Source organism: Haliotis cracherodii, unplaced genomic scaffold, assembly GCF_022045235.1.
Source record: "Haliotis cracherodii isolate W230 unplaced genomic scaffold, xgHalCrac1.p SCAF_22, whole genome shotgun sequence".
Taxonomy (NCBI): domain Eukaryota; kingdom Metazoa; phylum Mollusca; class Gastropoda; order Lepetellida; family Haliotidae; genus Haliotis; species Haliotis cracherodii.
The window spans coordinates 11,271,118-11,296,298 of record NW_027266278.1 but is presented as its reverse complement, the minus strand read 5'-3'; the positions used below and the strand labels follow the sequence as shown (position 1 = coordinate 11,296,298).

Below are 25,181 nucleotides of genomic sequence, written 5' to 3'. Positions count from 1 at the left end.
TTTTACTGAATATTAGTCTGCCATACAAATCCTATAACAAATATATTCGAAACAGCCCATGCAAGTCTATAATTGGCAAGAGTGGATCACTGCAGTTTCTTTCAACTGAACATGAAGAGAGCGTCTGGGCTCCTTTTTATTTTAGTGTTCCTTAGGCCCCCGTTACACTATCAAAAACAAGTTTTCTTGGTCCAAGTTGGACTGTTTACACTCATCAAAGTTTTTGGCAGGCCGTCAAAATTTTGGTGGGAATTATCTTGCCAAGGTGGATGCTACTGACGAAGAATTGCTTGCTGTTGTCATATGTATTTTGTGTATTGCCATGTTGAGAAGGCAGCGTTGGGACTGGCACAAATTAGGGGTGACTGGTAATTTTTAGAGTTGCCAGTCCACAAGGACCTGCAGTTTCAAAAGCCAGCGGGAACACTGATCTCTGTTTACATTTCTGGATTGTTATCAATCTATAGAAAAGTAAAATTACATCAGTCATGGGATCAAACACGACACTCCCACTGTCGCTTGCACCTGTGACAGTAAACGGTTTGATATACCAACACTGAGTAGCAGAATCTCATGACAATGCATTTGAAAATTTGTCAATATGGTATAATAATTTGGGTGAAAAGTTTAACCAAGTTGACAGGTCAGTTTGTATGGGGATACATGTTCAGCGATAACACATGTCTCCAGCCTTGCATCATGGGAAGGAGAGTGGTACTATTATGGAGCATGTGGCATGTGTCGGGAGTGTCGCAATACGCCCAATTCACAATAATTTAACTTCAATTAACCTGCGTGCCTGGGTGCTTTACATGTTTATGTTTATGAGAACCAGTGGGGCAGAGTTCAAGTTCCATCATTATGAAAGGCTTTCAGTTACTATTAGAAAATTAATATGATTTATGATTTGAAGCAATCAGTACATTGGTATGTATTTTGTCAACAGGTGTGAATTCACAATGTACATCAGTTAATTGTGAAACCCCTGCCATGTGTACTTCAGTAACCATGGTAACTCCAACTGAACTCAGTGATGAAAAAAATATATATATTAATATTTATAATGAACTAAGCAGCTGGTAAGCAGGCAGTATTTGACACACAGTGTAATACTTTTAGCTTTACCTCACTCAGCGATGAAAACTAAATTTCTTTAGTCGACCTGTACTTTTGGTGACAAGACCCTTAAAAATGGCCAATTTCTACTAGTTCTTATAACATTTTAACTCTTGGCATGCTTGGCAGGGACTATGGGACTAGTTTCAATGTCTATTGCTGCTTGACCACCTTGTGGTCTAGTGGTGGAGCGTTTGCCCGGAGAGTGGAAGATCTGGGGTTCGATCCCCGGCCGTGTCATACTAAAAGACGTTTAAAGAAGGTACTTCTTGTTACCCTGCCTGACGTTCGACATTAAGGGACTAGACAAGGACTATACACTGTGTCTGGGTGGGGTATTCATGTTTTACTGTGGTATGGTGGCTCATTGGGAAAGCACAATAAAATTTGCATTTGCAAGACCCATTTCACCTCACCAGTGTTTGATGCACTGAGCAGTTTCAATGACTGGGTGGGTGTCCAGTCTGCCTTCTTACTCCTTTGATTTTTAGAGATTACATTACATGTCTTTTTCTGTCTGCATATCTGTTGGATTACCGTGTCCACAACTTGTGTCAACTTATTATAATTATTTAATTGACATTTACACGATATGTGGCTTTTCCATTGGACGAGAGGTCGGTCACATTACTGCAAAATTGACGTTCATAAGTGTATGAAAGACACAATTTGACGTGTATACGTTTTTCACGAGACTGTGTTCTTGAAAAGACGTAAACACTGACAGACTACTTCCACATTCCTGGGGGAAACCCTGGGAATTCACTAGCTCGACAACATACAGAAGTGTTCTTTTTGATCATTTAGAACCTTCAATCTTGAACTCAGCGTTTCAGTATACATTGAGAAACGTTTGACTGCATGATTGTTCACGAATATACTTGCTACGGCCCATCCTAATGAATAAAGCTCAACGTTCATACAGTTTGGCCCTCACTCTGTGAAGGTTCATACTCCAATGAACTCACACAAAGTGAAAGTCAGTTCTTAAATTAACAACATTGACGATGCCTTCAGTTGTCTACTCAGGGGATTAATCCCTGACAGGCATTCATTGTGTGGAATAGGTTTAAGGGCAGCAGGTGGTTTATGGTACCCAAACTGGATGTTAGTCATAGAAAGCTAATTGTAGAAATTAATTGTTCATTTGGTAATGTCAAGATCAATAGTCATTTCAGGCATTGAACAATGTATGCATTAGGATTACCGGTACTTGTAGGACTAACGGAAATAGGAACGTTACCTGAGGCATCAGTACAGCTGCTGAGCATGGCCATTTAAGTACTTTCTACAAACATGACGATCATCATGGCTTTTTTTCTCAGGAATTGGCATACTCTATCTAGGAAAATTGTAGTCACGACAAAACCGCAATCAGAAATCTGACAGAACTGATTATCCCTTTCAAATGTGTAGTAGTGTATGCCTGCTTCACCATTCACTGTTATGATGTCTGAGTGTCAGTATCACCATTAATAGCAGTGGTTAGGAGACAGTTGAGATGCCGAGTGTATAAATCAGTTGCCAAGAAACATGGGGCAAATGTAAAAATTCCATTCTTGCTGTGATGTTGTCGCATATTTTCTTTTTTGGCAATCATATGTGCAGGAGTGTCATAGACTAACATCTAGTCTCTGAAATGAACATATCGTACAGAAAAAAACCAGTTGTTCAGTTATCTTAATACAAATATAATAAAAAGGAGCCCAGTGACTCTTTTCATTTCCTGATACTGCAGTAATCTAGACTTGCCAATCATTATAGACTTGCATGGGCTGTATTTGATATATATTTGTATCAGGGTCTGTAAGACAGACTGGTGTGTCAAGAAATCAGCCCAATACTGAATGAAGCTCCCTACAATCCGAGTACATTGCACTTGAGCAGTGAAACAGATTAATGACCATGATGACTTGTACTTTAAGACCTTGATGTATGAAATTGTATCAGTTTGTATCTGACATACAGAGACTGACTCAAGTCTGTGTCAGTGTGAGACATGTTTGGCTCAAATTAGTGAACAGGTACTCCCAGATGGTATCCTTCTAAAGATTAGTTCACCAGTTGTTTTCTCCCCAAATAGAAGATGTGTGATAAGCTGTGTCCAAAGTCAACCAAGGATATGTGGTATTCATGATAACAACATCTCTGCTTCTGAACGTCAGGAAGGAACTGAATCCGGGGATATTTAGAGGAGGAAATATGTAGGGATGTCATCATTGTTGATGACGATGTCACTAAATTGATATTTGTTTGATTTCTATGCTGTATCAATATAAATTTATTAATATTCATACTGAGTTAAAGATTCACAGCCACAGACATGTTTCTATATACATGTATTAAGATTACAATAGGTATGATAGACAATGGGGGTTAGAAAATTCAATTGATACATTTATTGGATCAGTCTAAAAGATGTAGAGATTGTCGTAAAAGGCGACTAACGGGATCGAGTGGTCAGGCTCGCTCACTTAGTTGATGCTTATCATCGTATCCCAATTGCGTGGATCGATGCTCATGATGTCAATGACTGGATTGTCTGGTCCAAACTCGATTATTTACAGACTGCCGTCATATCGCTAGAATATTGCGAGTGCAGCAACAAGCAAACATGTAGAGCTTGATAGGTAATTTGTATCTATACACATACAGAATTACTAATTTGATTATTATTCAATATATCGATATATATGGTGATACATATGAGATGACATATCAGTACTAGAATAACCAGTCTTTGACGGGGGCATTTGTGGCCCAGTCGTCTAAGGCGCCGCGACTCGCTGTGCAGAGTTGCATCCCTTGGGCACGCCAGAAACTTATGATTGTGGGTTCGAATCCTGGTTCGCCCCGATTATGTTTCTAGGTTTGTCAGCTCCATAACCGTGCTCGTGGGTTTCACCCAAGTGGTAAACGTCAAAGACCTGCATCACTTTGGGCTTTCCTCCCACATTAAGCTGACACGCCGCGATGTAACTGGAATACTGTTAAAAGCGGTGTTAAACCCAACTCACTCACTCACTCACCAGTCACACCACTCGGATTATGCTGATTGAGGAATGTATGATGACTATGGTGCTTATATTTTCAGGAAGGCCAGATCCCTGTATGGTGTGAGTCCTCATTGCAAGTTTGGACCAAAGTGCTCCCTGGTGGACAACTCGGCCACGGTTCTGTGAGTAGCTCACCGTAGTCGTCTCTCAGTTTCAGGCTTCCAGGATCTCGGTGCCGAACCGACAACACATCCTGTCTTTGGTCATAGGTGATACGTTACAGCAGGGTAACGGTACAATATGTATCGCGATACATAGGTCACGATACGATACATATCACAATACATAAGTCATGATACGATACATATTGCGATACATAGCTCACGATACGATACATATCACAATACATAAGTCATGATACGATATGTATTGCGATACATAGGTCACGATACGATACATATCACAAGCCATGATACGATACGTAATGTGATACATAGGTCACGATACAATATATATCACAATACATAAATCATGATACGATATGTATTGTGATACATAGATCACAATACGATACATATCACAATACATAAGTCACGATACGATACGATACGTATACCGATACATCAGTACATAGATGACAATACAATACATATCACAATACATAAGTCACGATACGATACGTATTGTGATACATAGGTCACAATATGTGTATCGCAATATGCATATATCGCGTGGAAACTTCTTGACTATAGATATTTAAGAGCATGTTTGAAAGGAAAAACTGCCTACACATATATGTAGCGTCTGTTTTTTGTATTGAACTTGAAAAGCTAATTACAACACATTTTGCAGTATTTCACTGACAAAAACGTTGGGGTAGGGTAGGGGTTATGTATTATAGCAAGTGTATCGTCTTGTATTAATACAGAAAATAAACATATTGTGTATCCAATTGTCACATGAAAACACACGATGCACCCGTGCACTGATGTATCGTTTCACCCCTACTTTGTGTGACATTTAGAAGTGATACACATGAGGAAGAGAATTTACAGATGTCAACTTCTTTATTTTGAGGAACACAACGTTTTGGATTATTTTCAACAGGTGATGAAGGAATAAACATCTTCTCTGAAACATTGTGTTCGTCATAATAACAAAGATGTTCAGATCCATAAATTCTCCCATTTAACATATCCTGGATTGTCGATAGACTTAGTTAGTTTTTGTGTTACAAGAACACAATTTTCGTATATTTCTTCGGAAGTCTACATGGTTCAACACAAGAAAGTGTTTGCTTGGCCAACACAGTAAACTTGGTAAGGTTACACAGTAAACAGTAAACAAGCACTTTTTGCTCAGAATCTACTGGGATTATTCTATGTATCCTCAGCAGGTAGATTGTGAAGAATGTTATGGTTATCATGACCCTGCTGTATGCATTTATGAATACAGAAATACTTGTGTTGGTCACCATGGAAATGTGTGTGTCCAGCTGAAGTGGTGTGTTACCTCCATGTTGTACAGACATGTCAGTAAAACCTCCAGCCAGGATCTGTGACAGAGTACAACCTCCATGTTGTACAGCCATGTCAGTAAAACCTGCAGCCAGGATCTGTGACAGAAGACAACCTCCATGTTGTACAGCCATGTCAGTAAAACCTCCAGCCAGGATCAGGGACAAACTACAACCTCAATGTTGTACAGCCATGTCAGTAAAACCTCCAGTCAGGATCAGGGACAGAGTACAACCTCCATGTTGTACAGCCATGTCAGTAAAACCTCCAGCCAGGATCTCTGACAGACTACAACCTCCATGTTGTACAGCCATGTCGGTAAAACCTCCAGTCAGGATTAGTGACAGACTAAAACCTCCATGTTGTACAGCCATGTCAGTAAAACCTCCAGTCAGGATCAGGGACAAACTACAACCTCAATGTTGTACAGCCATGTCAGTAAAACCTCCAGCCAGGATCAGGGACAGACTACAACCTCCATGTTGTACAGCCATGTCAGTAAAACCTCCAGTCAGGATCGGGGACAGAACACAACCTCCATGTTGTACAGCCATGTCAGTAAAACCTCCAGTCAGGATCTATGACAGACTACAACCTCCATGTTGTACAGCCATGTCAGTTAAACCTCAAGCCAGGATCAGGGACAGAATACAACACATTTATCCGACAGTCTCACACTCCGACACACCTAATTTGCCTTGAATTCCTGGAATCACTCATTAATCAGTCTCGTTAAATTGACACAGTGATCAGTCTACTCCATGTTCATCTACCCGCGAGTACACAGCCCCATGTTTTGATGTGAGACGGTTTGGTGTGTAGCTGCATATTTTAACGGCTGCAGAGATAAACTTGCTTAACAATAAACAATCACTGCTTTAAATAAACAAAACAGTATTAATCTCATGCCTCGATTACCTCAATCGCATTAAATCGGATACAAGCTTTCGCTACTGCTGAGGACATCCCATTACAGGTCAAGTCAGAACGATCTTTCGCAAACTTTGACTGACCAAAAAAATTACTAACAGGAAGTCGACATTAGCCACTAAGAAAGCAGCTTTCAAATTTGCGACTTCCATTTCAGACTTTGCGCTAAAAAATTTTTTCAATCAATCATACAATCCATAACAGTATTATTGTGTTAAACTTTAGAGGTTGCCTGATAAGAAAACATATTCCGCTAACAATGTAACATATTAATATCAATATTTCATTTTGTTTATTATACGTTGAATCGTTATCTATCACGTAGTTGTCCGATTTTTTATTAAGAAAGTTGATACTACCTAATTTTGTTTATCCGACATACTCATTAATCCGACCTAATCATATGCAACCAACAGTGTCGGATTAACGGGACTGTACTATCATCTTGTCAATGCTGTATCAGAGAGCCCCGTGAAGATCCGGGGTAGAATAGGTCTTCAGCAGCCCATGCTTTCCGTAAAAGGCGACTATGCTTGTCGTAAGAGGCGACTAACGAGATCGGGTGGTCAGACTCGCTGACTTGGTTGATGCATGTCATCAATCCCAATTGCGTGGATCGATGCTCATGATATCAATCACTGGATTGTCTGGTCCAGACTCGATTGTTTACAGAGCGTCGTCATACAGCTGGAATGTTGCTGAGTGTGGCCTTAAACAACAAACCAACTGTATCAGAGACATAATCAGTACCTATATGATCTTTGGCTGTATGCATTGCCTGAGTCAGTGAGTGCAATAGCATTGAGTTTGTACATCTGTTTCAGGTTTATTGTGCTTTAATGACAACATATGAAACTGAGTTGTAACAGTTGTTCAAGTGTGTCTGGGAGTGGGAATATCTACACTGTCGTCAGTTTGATCTTTTTCCATGTCAGGCGTTGATGTTCATCTGCAACTCTCTTCTGATGTTCGTCACACAAGTCAGGCGTGATCCTAGCATCAGCGTGTACTCAAGTTTCCTTTTCACAAACTCAGGTCCATGTTATGGCCTTGACATCCTACCTGGTCGCTTCTTGTGAGAGGCAACTTTCCAAAAAGTCTCTTGGCTTAGGGTGAGTGAGTGAGTAAGTTGGGTGTAACGCTGCTTTTAACAGTATTCCAGTTATATCACGGCATGGCCGTTTGATGTGGGAGGAAAACCTAAAGTGATGCAGGTCTACACGATGCTAGTCTGTCAATACTAGCTTGCTGCACTTTTTCATTTTTTCCAATGCAATAATGTCAGACCATGTCACGTAGGCACACTTAGAACAACATTCTGTTAAATTATTTGATAACCTAGTTTGGGATATCTTTAAATCAAAGTTGATAATATAATATAATATCAGAAAATTTGTGGCCCATTCGTCATGTTCGGAATGTTTTTAATTCACTTGATTGACTTGCCCTTGCACCATATATGCTGCATTGTATGATGAAACAGGTGTTAGCCATATGCAGCATTGTATGATGAAACAGGTGTTAGCCATATGCAGCATTGTATGGTGAAACAGGAGTTCACCATATGCAGCATTGTATGGTGAAACAGGTGTTAGCCATATGCAGCATTGTACAGTGAAACAGGTGTTAGCCATATGCAGTATTGTATGGTGAAACAGGAGTTCACCATATGCAGCATTGTACAGTGAAACAGGTGTTAGCCATATGCAGCATTGTACGGAGAAACAGGTGTTAGCCATATGCAGCAATGTATTGTGTAACAGGTGTTAGCCATATGCAGCATTGTACGGTGAAACAGGTGTTAGCCATTTGCAGTATTGTACGGTGAAACAGGTGTTAGCCATATGCAGTATTGTCTGGTGAAACAGGTGTTAGCCATATGCAGCATTGTACAGTGAAACAGGAGTTAGCCATATGCAGCAATGTATGGTGAAACAGCTGTTAGCCATATGCAGAATTGTATGGTGAAACAGGAGTTAGCCATATGCAGCATTGTACAGTGAAACAGGTGTTAGCCATATGCAGCATTGTACGGTGAAACAGGTGTTAGCCATATGCAGCATTGTATGTCGAAACAGGTGTTAGACATATGCAGCAATGTATTGTGTAACAGGTGTTAGCCATATGCAGCAATGTATGGTGTAACAGGTGTTAGCCTAGTGCAGCAATGTCTGGTGAAACAGGTGTTAGACATATATGCAGCATTGTCTGGTGAAACAGGTGTTAGCCATATGTAGCAATGTATGGTGAAACAGGTCTTAATCATATGCAGCATTATACGGTGAAACAGGTGTTAGCCATATGCAGCACTGTACGATGAAAGCATCAATAGCCATATGAAGCATTGTACAGGAAAAGTGTCATTAGCCATATGAAGCATTGTACAGGAAAAGTGTCATTAGCCATATGAAGCATTGTACAGGAAAAGTGTCATTAGCCATATGAAGCATTGTACAGGAAAAGTGTCATTAGCCATATGAAGCATTGTACAGGATAAGAGTCATTAGCCATATGTACCATTGTACATAAGCTATATAAAACATTTTACGGTGAAAGAGTCATTGGCCATATGAAGCATTCTACAGTTAAACAGGCATTAGCCATATGAAGCAATGTATGGTGAAAGAGTCATTAGCCATTACATGAAGCATTTTATGGTGAAATTGGCATTAGCCATTTTAAGCATTGTAAAGTCAAACAGGCTTTAGACGTATGAAGCAATGTAAGGTATTTGACATTAGCCATTATATGAAACATTTTACGGTGAAATTGGCATTAGTCATATGAATCATTTTATGGTGAAATGGGCATTGTAAATTCCAACAGGCAGTTTGCCATATGCAGCGCTGTACAGTTCAACATATGCAGAGCTGTACAGTCCAACAGGCATTTGCCATATGCAGCGCTGTACAGTCCAACACGCATTTAACATATGCATTGCTGCACAGTCCAACAGGCATTTGCCATATGCAGCACTGTACAGTTCAACATATGCAGAGCTGTACAGTCCAACAGGCATTTGCCATATGCAGCGCTGTACAGTCCAACAGTCATTTGCCATATGCAGCGCTGTACAGTCCAACAGGCATTTGCCATATATAGAGCTGTACAGTTCAACAGGCATTTGCCATATGCAGCACTGTACAGTCCTACAGACATTTGCCATATGCAATGCTGCACAGTCCAACAGGTATTTGCCATATGCAGCACTGTACAGTCCAACATGCATTTGCCATATGCGGCGCTGTACAGTCCAACAGGCATTTGCCATATGCATCGCTGTACAGTCCAACAGGCATTTGCCATATGCAGCGCTGTACAGTCCAACAGGCATTCACCATATGCAGAGCTGTACAGTCCAACAGGCATTTGCCATATGCAGCGCTGTACAGTCCAACATGCATTTGCCCTATGCAGCGCTGATCAGTCCAACAGGCATTTTGCCATATGCAGCGCTATACAGTCCAACAGGCATTTGCCATATGCAGCGCTGTCAGTCCAACAGGCATTTGCCATATGCATCGCTGTACAGTCCAACAGGCATTTGCCATATGCAGCGCTGTACAGTCCAACAGGCATTTGCCATATGCAGCGCTCACACAGTACAGTCCAACAGGCATTTGCCATATGCATCGCTGTACAGTACAACAGGCATTTGCCATATGCAGCACTGTACAGTACAACAGGCATTTGCCATATGCAATGCTGTACAGTACAACAGGCATTTGCCATATGCAGAGCTGTACAGTACAACAGGCATTTGCCATATGCAGCGCTGTACAGTCCAACAGGCATTTGCCATATGCAGCGCTGTACAGTCCAACAGGCATTTGCCATATGCAGCACTGTACAGTCCAACAGACATTTGCCATATGCAGCGCTGTACAGTCCAACAGGCATTTGCCATATGCAATGCTGTACAGTACAACAGGCATTTGCCATATGCAGCACTGTACAGTCCAACAGGCATTTGCCATATGCAGCGCTGTACAGTCCAACAGGCATTTGCCATATGCAGCGCTCACACAGTACAGTCCAACAGGCATTTGCCATATGCAGCACTGTACAGTCCAACAGGCATTTGCCATATGCAGCACTGTACAGTCCAACTGGCATTTGCCATATGCAATGCTGTACAGTCCAACAGGCATTTGCCATATGCAGCACTGTACAGTCCAACAGGCATTTGCCATATGCAGCACTGTACAGTCCAACAGGCATTTGCCATATGCAGCGCTGTACAGTCCAACAGGCATTTGCCATATGCAGCGCTGTACAGTCCAACAGGCATTTGCCATATGCAGCGCTCACACAGTACAGTCCAACAGGCATTTGCCATATGCAGCTCTGTACAGTCCTACAGGCATTTGCCATATGCATCGCTGTACAGTACAACAGGCATTTGCCATATGCAGCACTGTACAGTACAACAGGCATTTGCCATATGCAGCGCTGTACAGTCCAACAGGCATTTGCCATATGCAGCATTCACACAGTACAGTCCAACAGGCATTTGCCATATGCAGCACTGTACAGTCCAACAGGCATTTGCCATATGCAATGCTGTACAGTACAACAGGCATTTGCCACATGCAGCACTGTACAGTACAACAGGCATTTGCCATATGCAGCGCTGTACAGTCCAACAGGCATTTGCCATATGCAGCGCTGTACAGTCCAACAGGCATTTGCCATATGCAGCGCTGTACAGTCCAACAGGCATTTGCCATATGCAGCACTGTACAGTCCAACAGGCATTTGCCATATGCAGCACTGTACAGTCCAACAGGCATTTGCCATATGCAATGCTGTACAGTACAACAGGCATTTGCCATATGCAGCACTGTACAGTCCAACAGGCATTTGCCATATGCAGCACTGTACTGTCCAACAGGCATTTGCCATATGCAGCGCTGTACAGTCCAACAGGCATTTGCCATATGCAGCGCTGTACAGTCCAACGGGCATTTGCCATATGCAGCGCTCACACAGTACAGTCCAACTGGCATTTGCCATATGCAGCGCTGTACAGTCCAACAGGCATTTGCCATATATAGAGCTGTACAGTCCAACAGGCATTTGCCATATGCAGCGCTGTGCAGTCCAACAGGCATTTGCCATATGCAGTGCTCACACAGTACAGTCCAACTGGCATTTGCCATATGCAGCGCTGTACAGTCCAACAGGCATTTGCCATATGCAGCGCTGTACAGTCTAACAGGCATTTGCCATATGCAGCGCTCACACAGTACAGTCCAACAGGCATTTGCCATATGCAGCGCTGTACAGTCCAACTGGCATTTGCCATATGCAGCGCTCACACAGTACAGTCCAACTGGCATTTGCCATATGCAGCGCTGTACAGTCCAACTGGCATTTGCCATATGCAGCGCTGTACAGTCCAACAGGCATTTGCCATATGCAGCGTTGTACAGTCCAACAGGCATTTGCCATATGCAGCGCTGTACAGTCCATCAGGCATTTGCCATATGCAGCGCTGTACAGTCCAACGGGCATTTGCCATATGCAGCGTTGTACAGTCCAACAGGCATTTGCCATAGGCAGCGCTGTACAGTCCAACAGGCATTGGGAAGACCATGCCCATGAGTCACGTTTGATTATCTGTGGTACGAAGGCCTGTGGAATAAAAAGCTGTTCTTTTTGACTCATTATCATGACAAGGCAGGTCTTAATGACCTCTTAACATGAAAGGTTAAGTCTTGAAAAAATTGTTGTAGTGATAATTTATTGTCGTGAAACTGAATCAACAGTGTTTATGATGATTGATGACAGTGGTGAAATGATGCAGAGCAGGTTGAAGTGGCCATACCAGGGCCCGAAAGTTAATTTCAACCCTACTTGTCTTGAAGGGCAAGTACTTTTTATTTTGTACTCGTCCTGCCAAATTGTCACTTGCCCTATTGCTCAATGCTGAACAGAAAATATCATGTATCATGCATCATGTACCATGTAACCACTGAAAACAAAGTTTAATAAATTGTTTCAAGATTTATTTTGTGTTTTTATTTCCACAGTAAGACAATATGGAATAAATTAAGGAATAATAAGTTAAGTTATTTTGAACAGTTAAGTTATGATGAAAGACACGTCAGTCTGTCACTGTCTGTGTGATATTTGCATGAACATGTTCCAGATCAACAATATCAGCCAGCTTAGTTTTCACCTGACCATCTTCACTCAAGTACCTAACATATACTACTTCATGTCCAGTGATACCTTTGTCAGTTGAACCATCTGCTAAAATACTGACAAACCTACCATTTTCCAAATCCTGAGCAGTTTCTTTCTTCAACACATCAGCTATAGATTAGAGGAATGCCTTGCAAGCATGATCATTCAAATAATTTGTACCAAGTATTTCACCATTCTTTGCCTGCAACTGACAAAAACTTGGAAATTTTGAAAATGGTTCCCCTTCTATTGCAACAAAGTAGGCTGTTGTGAATAGCTTTTCATAAACTTCACTCTTTTTTTCGTCAACTGTTTGCATTGATTGGCAGACTGTGCAGTCTGGGTTTTGTCAAAATTTGTATCATGTTCACAGCACTGAATATGCTTCCTACTTTTAGCGTGGAATTTCAAAGTTTCTTTTCTGAAATTATGATGTAAATCAGCTACGAGTCCACATTTGGGATCAGATAGTTTGGGGTATTTTTGACAGACAGTGCAATACAACTCGCTGTCATCATCATCATCATCATCATCATCATCATCATCAAATTTTGCCCATTCAAATTCACTTGACCACGCAGATTGTACAACACGTTTTCGCTTTTGTGTATCGTATTGTTTTTGACTAAGTTTTCGTTTCTCCGCCTGTGCAGTCAACTTTTTGTCGGCACGACCCTCCGACGCGAAAAACTTTCTCATATCCGCAATTTTAGTTTAGTTAGCAACCGGCCACTTACATCAATAAATAAAGACTGGTTTAAGCGCAAAGCCTGCGCAAAGATACATCAAGAAACAAACCTCAGCCTAATTGTTAATGCTATACGCGACATAATTATCGATCGGCTGAATGGCTGTGATTTCCGTGTCAATATATCGCACATCAAAACAAATATAAATTGAACTGCTGTAAGTACCTGCTCGTCTGTCAGGACGAGTATTTGATAATTGTAGCTTGCCTGCCATCAGTTACCACTTTTCGATGTATAGAGTTGCTTCCCTTATCCACACCAGGATGTGCCTGCTGTGAGTTAAAATTCCAGAATTACCCTGATATGTACCTTGACCCGTCAGCAACTTACCTATAACACTGGACTATGATTGTAAGAGGCGACTAACGGGACTGGGTGGTCAGGCTCTCTGACTTGCTTGATGCATGTCATTGTATTCCAATTGCGTGTATTGATGATCATGATGTCAATCACTGGATTGCCTGGTCCAGACTTGATTATTTACAGTCGCAGTCATATAGCTGGATTATTGCTGAGTGCGGCATTAAACAACAAACCAACACAGACACTGAATTGTTTGGCTTATCTCCCACATTAAGCTTAAACTTTGTGATAAGCCAAACTGAAACACTGTTGAAGTGTCCGGCTCACTCTATTCCTGAAGAGTCTCTAAGCCACTTGAAATATAAGGCTTACTTAAGCAAGGTTAGTTGTAGTGTTGGGTCTAACACACAAGAACCCAGCTTCAACAGGTTAGTGAGTTGACAGAGAAATGAACTTCATTAGGAGTCATGGTGAAGTCAGAGTTTGAAGGTATATAATCAAGCACTGAAGATCAAGAATGTTGGTCCTCCAGAATTTGCAATAAAAATTTGAAAGCACTGTTTTCTGGATGCTAAAACGTCAGAAAAAGAACATTATCTGTTATTGTCCCAGCTTTTAGGTGGTTTTCTCAAACACACTAACATTTGTGAATTCATGTGGAGTAAAGTTTGTTGTTTTGGTGGACTCTAATAGAGAACATGTTGATTGCTGGGGGCTGTGTGCACCGTGACGAACTGTAGGCCCTCCACTCTTGACTTCCCGGTGTGTACTGACTGTATTACATTGAGATCCTGCTTTCTCATGTAAACATATATACATCCTGGTTAGAATGAAAACATAAGATTGGCTGATAGCTGAACAAGGAACGGTGGACATGGAGGGTGAAGTGATGTGAGACAATTCTATAAAATAAGGTATTGCTTGAAGATGTAAAGTGAGGGGAGATGAAATGGGGTTTAACATTATTGCACGTATTTGTATGTGTGCGTGTGGCTGCTTGTACTAATCCGGACTGATGCCGAATTATAGTGCTAGCCCACTGAGATACCATGCAGCAGTTTAACATGAATACCCAACTCAGACAGTATACTGACTCCGAGCCGACCAGTCCTTGTTTTAGCCCCTTAATGCAGAGTACCAGGCAGGGTAACAACAAGTACCATCTTTTAATATCTTTTGGTATAACCCCCGTGGACCTTCCGCTTTCCAGGCGAACTCTACCACTAGACCACGGAGGCAGCCTTTTTGTAAAGGTTCTTAATATTACCCATAAGCATGATAATGGCACGCATATAGGCGAAATTAATTTGAGTAATTCCCACTTGTCATATTAATGAAAATAACAAATGTTCAAATGTTGTTTTCATTGTTTGGGAAGAGGACCAAGCAATGTGACGTCATGTGAACATTATTGTTGCAAATAATTGAAGATGATGTCGTCCATTGTTTATGTGGTGTCATTACAACAGTAGAGGAGTGAAACAGGACTACGTATTATAAGTATAACTTACTTGCAAGTGGGCATTACGGAATATCAGCCCTCAAAGTATTCTCTCGGGACAAATAATCCTTAATTCCCAGTTGGAGTAGACAGAGGTTATTCTCTATATATTGCTTTTTGTTTTCCAAAGTTTTAATCAAATAGACAGAAAATCTTTTGGATATCTTTTCTTAAGATGAAACATCCTGTCCTCATCAAATTAAAACATTGTATTTGTAATTTGTTATTCATTATTGATTCAGTATTTGCTGAGTACTCACGTATCAAAATAGTTCTAAAAGGGGTTGTCCGTAACAAACTCTCATAATTGTTAATAATCCTAAACAAGGTCTAATTTGATTATTTTCGGAATTATACATATGATTGAACACATTTAACTGTGTCTTGGGTATTTTATTAGATGCAAGTCATTAGTAAAATCAAAAATTATTTCTGTGGTATTCTTTGACAAAGAATTTGAAATCACGCGCGCATTCTGATTGATTTTGTCATATTTTCACACATAACATTCATTAATAGGGGGACGAGTCATCTTGCAGGTTACGGAAAGGGCGCGTGATGACGAATGGGGGCAGCTTACATATAAAGCCAGGTCACAGAATGTCTAGGTGATATAGATATGGTTGTGAAGCTGTGTTAGAGGGAAAGCTAATTGTTTTTAAAGTGTGGCGAGCCATGCTGTAGACACGATTGCTTTGATACGAACAAGGAAGTGCAGGTAAACAACAGAAGATTGCTCTGCCATGTCAACTGTGTCACACATAACTGAGGAAATGTAGCTGACACCATATAAAGATGATATTAGTTTGGCCACCACAAATTTAATATTAGATTTTTTATCCACATTTTTGAAAAATGTGAAGATGGAATTTTTATTTTAAATTTTTGTCTTTCTGACATACAAGTCAAGGTATCATTGTATATTAACTTTCGACAGATATATTTATGAGAAGCGGGATGTTTTATTGGACAATATGAGATCGCTATGTGATAAATTGCAAAGAACAATGAAGAATGAAGTGTGGTTTATTTCACGATAAAACATTGTTCTATCATGACGTCATTTCTGGAGATTTGAATATACGCTCGCAACGTGAGGACGTCATATATTGGTCAACGTTATTTTTTAGAGGGAAGTGTCTATTGAGTCTAATCCTCATAGATTTAGCTGGACAGCGCAGATGAAAGGCCAAATGATCGCATTCAAAAGTTTGAGAGATATGACAATCAGTATTGGGAGAAAAGGAGAGATAATGGCTGGAGGATTGTCAGAATATGCGGGAAATACCAAACTTAACCCACCTGTTCGTAAAAGGGACTATTCTATTCAATGAGTCATCATTATTTAAATACAGGTACATTTTAGTAACATCTTAAAGAGGTTGTACATAATATTGATGTCTCATTTAAGAAATAATCGACTCGTTGTTGTTGTTTATCTTACATTAAACACGACAGGGAGAATAAACCATGAGGGGTGCAGTGCCAAGGTGTTCACAGCTCTTGTGTCAAGTGATATGGTACAGTTGCCAGGGTTTTCTAAGCTCTTGTGTGAGGTGATATTGTACAGTGAATAGGGTTTTCTAAGCTCTTGTGTGAGGTGATATTGTACAGTGAATAGGGTTTTCTAAGCTCTTGTGTGAGGTGATATTGTACAGTGTATAGGGTTTTCTAAGCTCTTGTGTGAGGTGATATTGTACAGTGAATAGGGTTTTCTAAGCTCTTGTGTGAGGTGATATTTTCCATTTCCGAGGTCGATGAGCGGAATGAAATGTGTGGTTCAGTGTTCTGTACCTGTATTCAGTGTTCTGAGGAGTCAAAAACAGCTTTGATATTGAGGTCAGCCATGATGTCCTTACAATAAAGCCTTGATCCCCTTTTTTGTGTTTATGATTCAGTGATGCTCTAAAAACATTTTGAATTGTAAACACTTCATGAATAAGATCACATACTGGTGGATGGAGATGCGGCTCTCACACATAGATCCTGCTTCTGTAAGGCCATCAAGGGCCACCTGTGGCGCAAAGAACAAAATATTTCACAATGTTCTGTCAAGGGAAGAATGAAACGGTTGTTGAGATGTTATCAGAACATCACAGCTGATGTATGACTTAACACTGATGCCCTACAGCACTTGTGCTTTTCTCCTGTTTATCAGAGATCTCCTCTGATGTAAACATCAGTCAGGGACTTTCCAATAAAAATCCATCATGACACATGAAGGGACCGACTATTTGCTTGTGTCATTACTTTGTGAAGTTCATTAATGGAGACACCTGACCTGTCGTCGCAAGTCTGTCATCCATAACTATTTTACATAGAGAATCTCACCCGAGTGTCTTTTGATATCAAATGTATCAACACGAGTTGATAAAAGTGGAAGAATTCCGAGGCTTGCCGAGGATTTTTCCCACTTTTATCAACGAGTGTTGATATATTTGATATCAAAAGACACGAGGGTGAGATTTTATTTATCATCCAACATCATTCTTCCAACTTTTTCAATTTGTAGACAATAATTAGCAGTGTCTTCAGTGTAAAAAGTACTGCTAACAGCTTCAGTAGCAGACCCATTAGTGATGTCATTTGATTGTGACGTCTTGGTAACCAGTGACGTCACAATGGTCTGCAAAGCATTGTGATGTAATTTCGTTGCAGCGATATCTACAGTGTAGATATCGCTTGATCTCATCCAAGCATATCTCCTGTGGGAGCCAGTTTTGGATGATAAATGATAAACTCCTCTGAAATGGCTTGATGGATTCACCTGAAAACTTTGTTGATGTGTGTCACTGCATCATGTACAAGGGGTTTCAAGTTGTTCAAGGCATTCAAACTAATATGGCAGCCAGGTAGCCATTTTTCTCTCAGAAAGGTAGGACTATACAATTTATCATCCAAAACAGGCTCCCACAGGAGATATCGCTTGGGTGTGATCAAGCAATATCTACACTGTAGATATCGCTGCAATGAAATTACATCACAATGCTTGCAGACCATTGTGACGTCACTGGTTAGCATGACGTCACAATCAAATGACATCACTAATGGTTCTGCTACTGAAGCTGTTAGCAGTACTTTTTTACACTGAAGACACTGCTAATTACCCCAATCCCACCCAGCAAACCAGCATGTCTAAGGCAATATGATTTTTGCCAACCTTTTCTAGGACAGAATATATTATTTCCTGGCCCCTTGCACAAATATCAATATAGTTTAAAATATACTTTGTTGTTTAATGCTGCACTCAGCAATATTCCAGCTATATGATGGCAGTCTATAAATAATCAAGTTTGGACCAGACAATCCAGTGATTGATATCATGAGCATCAATCAAAGTAATTGGGATACGATGACATGCATCAACCTGTTAGTCGCCTCTTACAACAAGCATAGACACCTTTTACAGCAAGCATGGGTTTCTGAGCACCTATTCTACCCCAGATCTTCACGGTTTCCATATATATAGTATGTGATTTATGAGATACCGTGATGACTTGTGACAGCTCATGTACTCTCTGAAGAACAGAAGTGTCTATAGACTTGATCAGTAGATGTCCATTGCAACCCCATTGTGAGTCAGTATAAGGACCTATTTCAAGCCACTGCTCACAACACTATATCAAAAGCCATCACCACACAACTGACTGCCCTGTCCTCTCTCTGTCTGTCTCTTTGGGAGAGTGTCCATGCTATAGATATGGTAATTGTAACATTGGAGTTAGTAGGCGGAATTCAATTCATCTATCAGCTGAAGGGGTCTGCAGAGTCCAAAGCTGGACCTGAAATGTTTCGAGTGATTACATACAGTTTGTGTTGGGTTGCTTGTACTTTTAGAACTTGTACATAGCTCTTTGTTAATGTCTACCACTCAGCTCAGTAAATGTTTGGCCCCAGTAGCCATGCTAGCCTAAACATGTCATTTTGGGTAGATTTTAGTTTTGACATGTGTGTTTATAGCATTAGCTGTGATTACTCTACACAAACATAGATATTAATTCTGGAAATTTCTTTTTGATTTATCACAATTTTGTGTCTGCAGATTCATTAACCAAGTTAAGAGAAATAACCATATTACCTTATCCTGACTCATTCTAATTGTTTATCTCATCTCAGTTCCGAATGATAGTGCAAGCTTCCTGTGCTATTTTCCCGGAAAGCAGAGAAACATTTTCACATTTTCACCCGAATTCACCCCTAAGATTAAGCCGGTATACTCGTCACTCTCTCATTTTCGCGTCAATTGAGTAGTTGGAAAAACTCCGTAATCCCAACCATCATATCAAACCTAACCATTTTCAGTATAAAAAATTGGCTTGAAATTACATTCTTCTAAGCTTTATACATCATATCTAACAATTATTTTTTAATTTAATCTAATTTTAATTTTAATCACAATTTAACGATGGATTAGACATTGGACAGAGTCATCATGTGCCAGCCAGGTCCTGGGACGACCTTCAGTGGTCTCACCTACGGATCCAAACTCTGGCTGATATGTTAATACAGTTATATTACCATTTCGGTTTATGGGTACCAGTGATGATCAAGACAGGTTAGACACCAACCGGATCATTCAATGGAATTTCACCAGTACAATTGGCTTTGTTCAATTTTGACAATATTTTCAACTACAGTAAACTACGTTTATAACGAACAGGCTTATAACGAACTGGCGGATATAACGAACTGGTTTTTAGGTCCCTGCCATTTGCTGTATATATGCTGTATATATACGTATAATGAACTACGATTATAACGAACTAAAACCAGTGGTCCCTTTGAGTTCGCTATAACCTTAATTTACTGTATTTACATGCATCAAATATGACGAAGATCATCTTGCTACTGCACCGGGAATGGCTAACATTCTACAGGGTTCTGACTGCACATAGACCATCATGCTTGAAAACTCGAGACATCACTTTGTCCATCTACCATACAGTTCACACTGGATTGTCGGTGTGTGTGTGGAGCTTGGACCTCCCAGTGATGTTTACTTTCCTTCAAAGCACAGTTTCTGGTAACAATGTCGCGCTTCATCCTGGCATCGATCACCCTACTTCTTATATGATCACCGGTGAATTATATATCCAGCCTTGATCTACCAGATGTAGCCTTGTCTTAATGATACCTTTCACGCCTGCGACGTCGATGCCTCGACATCTGTTGTGGAGTGTGCTTATTAGATCTACATGTGACCAAGCATTAGTTCGCAGACGAATGCAGCCTCTCCATCAACAACTCAGTGGATCTATTTGAAACCAGATTCAACAGACAAAAGGCAGCCTGTGTCTCACCAGTACCTGACCCTGAGGCTTGGGCCAACGATGCACCGGCAATATCGTGGAAGGACTTTACACACATGCTTGTTCAAGCCGCCAGCATTAATGTGTACATTATAGCAAATATAGCACAATAGACACTGATTGGATGTGTACATTATAGCAATTATGGCCCAATAGACACTGATCGGATGTGTGCATCATAGCAAATATAGCACAATAGACACTGATCGGATGTGTGCATTATAGCAAATATAGCACAATAGACACTGATCGGATGTGTGCAACATAGCAAATATGGCACGATAGACACTGATGAGATGTGTGCAACATAGCAAACATAGCACAATAGACGCTGATCGGAAGTGTGCAACATAACAAATATAGCATGATAGACACTGATCAGATGTGTGCGATATAGCAAAAATAGCTAAATAGACACTGATCTGATGTGTGCGATATAGCAAATATAGCACAATAGACACTGATCGGATGTGTGCAACATAGCAAATATAGCTAAATAGACACTGATCGGATGTGTGCGATATAGCAAATATAGCTAAATAGACACTGATCTGATGTGTGCGATATAGCAAATATGGCACGATAGACACTGATCAGATGTGTGCATTATAGCAATTATGGCACAATAGACACTGATCGGATGTGTGCATTATAGCAAATATAGCACAGTAGACACTGATCGAATGTGTGCAACATAGCAAATATGGCACAATAGACGCTGATTGGATGTGTGCAACATAGCAAATATGGCACAATAGACTCTGATCGAATGTGTGCAACATAGCAAATATGGCACAATAGACGCTGATCGGATGTGTGCATTATAGCAATTATGGCACAATAGACACTGATCAGATGTGTGAAACAGCAAATGTAGCCAAAAAGACTGATCAGATTTGTGCAATACAACAATTATAGCATGATAGACACTGGTGACCTGTGTGCAATACAACAATTATGACACAATAGCCACTGATCAGATGTGTGAAACACGGAAATCACGCACGTTGAGACGCCCAACGCTAACACCGTATTCGTGCGTGTGTGATTCCTGTGCACCCTTTCGAGTTGAGCTGATTGGTTCAACTGTGTCATACGGCCCTGTGACTCAGGGGTAGCATCATGCAGATGGCTGTTTCAATGCATGCATGTTCCACCCGTGACGAACAGGTCTGGTTGTTGATGAAGTATAGTGATAGCTAAATAGACAGATTTTTTATTCATGCACCGATTGTCTTTAAATGTAATATCCAGTTATGTATGACTGTTTAATAATCTCATATCAACTTTCATTAGAGTAGGTCCGATAGTTTTTCAGATATTGTAGATGGATATTGAGACAGGTGTGATGGCAGATGTACACTTACTTAGTTGAGACAGGTGTGATGTACACTTACTTAGTTGAGACAGGTGTGATGTACACCTGCTTAGTTGAGACAGGTTTGATGTACACTTACTTAGTTGAGACAGGTGTGATGTACACTTACTTAGTTGAGACAGGTGTGATGGCTGATGTACACTTACTTAGTTGAGACAGGTGTGATGTACACTTACTTAGTTGAGGCAGGTGTGATGTACACCTGCTTAGTTGAGGCAGGTGTGATGTACACTTACTTAGTTGAGACAGGTGTGCTGTACACTTACTTAGTTGAGGCAGGTGTGCTGTACACTTACTTAGTTGAGGCAGGTGTGATGTACACTTACTTAGTTGAGGCAGGTGTGATGTACTCTTACTTAGTTGAGACAGGTGTGATGTACACTTACTTAGTTGAGACAGGTGTGATGTACACTTACTTAGTTGAGACAGGTGTGATGTACACCTGCTTAGTTGAGACAGGTGTGATGTACACTTACTTAGTTGAGGCAGGTGTGCTGTACTCTTACTTAGTTGAGACAGGTGTGATGTACACTTTCTTAGTTGAGGCAGGTGTGCTGTACACTTACTTAGTTGAGACAGGTGTGCTGTACACTTACTTAGTTGAGACAGGTGTGATGTACACTTACTTAGTTGAGACAGGTGTGATGTACACCTGCTTAGTTGAGACAGGTGTGATGTACACCTGCTTAGTTGAGACAGGTGTGATGTACACTTACTTAGTTGAGGCAGGTGTGATGTACACTTACTTAGTTGAGACAGGTGTGAGGTTATGAACCATGTTAGGTAGCAGATAGATAACCAAAAGCTCAGAGTATGTAGCACTATGTTGTGGTTTACACTCAGATTAGTTCACTCAGTGCAGTTCACAGAAAAAAAACAATTTCCTAAAATATAATTAACCTAAAATATGTTATGTTGCTTTTTTTCAAAGTCCTTATGCTTAATAAACTCATAAGTTTTGTGTGTTAGTAATGTATCTTGATAAATAAAATTTTCCCACTCAATTTACTGACATTTCAACCAGGATATGATATAAAACTGACTACACAGGCAGGTGTGTGTAGAGGCTTAGGAGTCGCCACGGGTGCAGGCCTTGGTTGCAGTAGCAAATATACAAATATAGACAAGTGTTCGGAGTGGCTCGCCTGTCTGCTTCGTCATATGGTGTCAGCAGGATTCAAATTCGGGAGCTCTTCATTGAAATGTATGCAGATGTATTAGTCAACTTTTAACTCCCCAAAACGATTAGTCATTTGTTGAAACTAACATTTGCTGAATGGTTCCCCACAGGCATTTGTAAACAAGGTAAAATTGACGTAATAGAGTAAAGAGACTTGTGTACTTTAGCATGATGAGAAGTAAATAGAACATAGATATATCTCTTGTGGCTGGTTACTTGTCTGTGCATATGTTAATGACTTTCAGGGCTGGTATATGCATCTGTTAATCTGGTATGTCTAGTATACTTTGTGGTATAAGCATGTCATGGTGAGCCTATACAGTGTACGCATTGTTGATCTGTTTAGTTATCATATATATCTAATATTCTTCAGGTAATATGTTATGTCCGATATATTTTTCTGTAATATGTCAATGCTGGTATATTCTTCTGTTAATGTGTTGTGGCTGGTATATTCTTCTGTTAATAAGACAAATGTTTTGTATGAAAAAAACGTAAGGTGTAAGAATGCTTTGTCATGGTGACTGGAGGCTTTTGATAACATGATCGATCTTACAGCAGGTGTTCTTATAGAGGAGCAGAGAGGCTCCCACACAGCTAAGTTTGTTTATTTGTTTTATTTTTGTTTTTTAAATATTTTTCATTCAATTCAGTATATGATGTTACCTACTTTTACACAGAGTAATATGACATGTAGTATAGTTGGCTACAGGTGTACAACAAAGTTAACAAATGGTGAAACGAGCAGGCTACATTTTCCATGCTTATTGGGGTCATTATTAACTACGTGTGAAGCTAAATCCTAACAGCACATTAGTGGAAACTGTCCATGTTCAAAATAGAGACATATTAACCATGTTTACTAGACAATTCATTTGCCAATTTTTTCAATTTTCTGTCCATCTGTCATACTGTATTGTTTTTGTGTTCAATTGATTTCTCTATCCGAAATATATCGATTAAAATCTTCAGAAAGTTTTCAAGTGACAATTTGTTTTTCTTAAGTTTGTTTGTTGTTTAATGCCATACTGGGCCATGTGGGCAGTATTCCATCCATATGAGAATGGCCTGTAAATAATCGAGTGTAAACCAGAATGTGATTGAAATTGTGAAGAAATAGCCATGCTGGCCACAGTACATATGTGCCTGTATAATACTGTTCAGGTCACAGAGTTCCGTTTTGTCAAGTCACAGTTACTGGGCGTTTTTGTGAAGTCAAGGATAACTGGGCCATTTTTAAGTTAAGGTTACTTTGATGAAAATCATTTCTATTATAAACTGTTGTGTGAATGACCTGTGCCTGCATGCCTCGATGGCCTCGTAACAACTCCCAGATTGTTTGTCGATGGCTTTTAGTGGGTTGGCCATGTACATGTTCTATTTAATAAAGTATTTTGTAAGTGTTTTCCTGTGATGGCTGTGTGCGTGCGCTTCGCTGGGCTGTACAAGCTGACATACTGCGCATGCGTGCATGGCCCCGTGACAAGTGACGGTCCGACGTGTTACAGCACCAGCTGACATACTGCGTGCATGGCCCTGTGACAAGTGACGGTCGGACGTGTAACGGCACCAGCTGATATACTGCGTGCATGGCCCCGTGACAAGTGACGGTCTGACGTGTAACGGCACCAGCTGATATACCGGTGCATGGCCCCGTGACAAGTGACAGTCCTATATGTTACAGCATTGGGTGTGGAGGTAGGACTTTAAAAGCAGCATAACATTTGGCTCTGTTAGGGGTGGACTTTTGGGGTTTTTACATGATATTGCCGGAATATTTCTAAAAGCAGCATAAAAAATGGCTTTTTTGGGAGTGGACTTTTTGGGGTGTTACATGATATTGCCGGAATATTTCTAAAAGCAGCAACAACAAAAAATGGCTCTGTTAGGAGTGGTGTTTTTGGTGGTGTTGTAAGATATTCCTGGGATATTTCAAAAAGCAGCCAAAAAAAAATGGCTTTGTTAGGAGTGGTGTTTTTGGTGGTGTTGTAAGATATTCCTGGGATATTT

At 40.4% G+C, this 25,181-nt stretch overlaps 1 protein-coding gene across 2 annotated transcripts in view; it reads left to right on the top strand.

The window, feature by feature from the left end:
• LOC139471163 (NAD kinase-like) overlaps positions 1-25,181 on the top strand; it is a 50,654-nt gene that overhangs the window by 2,278 nt on the left and 23,195 nt on the right. The window contains exon 2 of one of the 2 annotated variants that reach the window (XM_071253436.1): positions 4,211-4,294. In XM_071253436.1, coding sequence (XP_071109537.1) covers positions 4,211-4,294 — 84 coding nt within the window. Of the gene's footprint in view, positions 1-4,210; positions 4,295-24,804; positions 24,870-25,181 lie in introns of those variants that run through there. The other variant, XM_071253439.1, reaches the window with a different exon arrangement.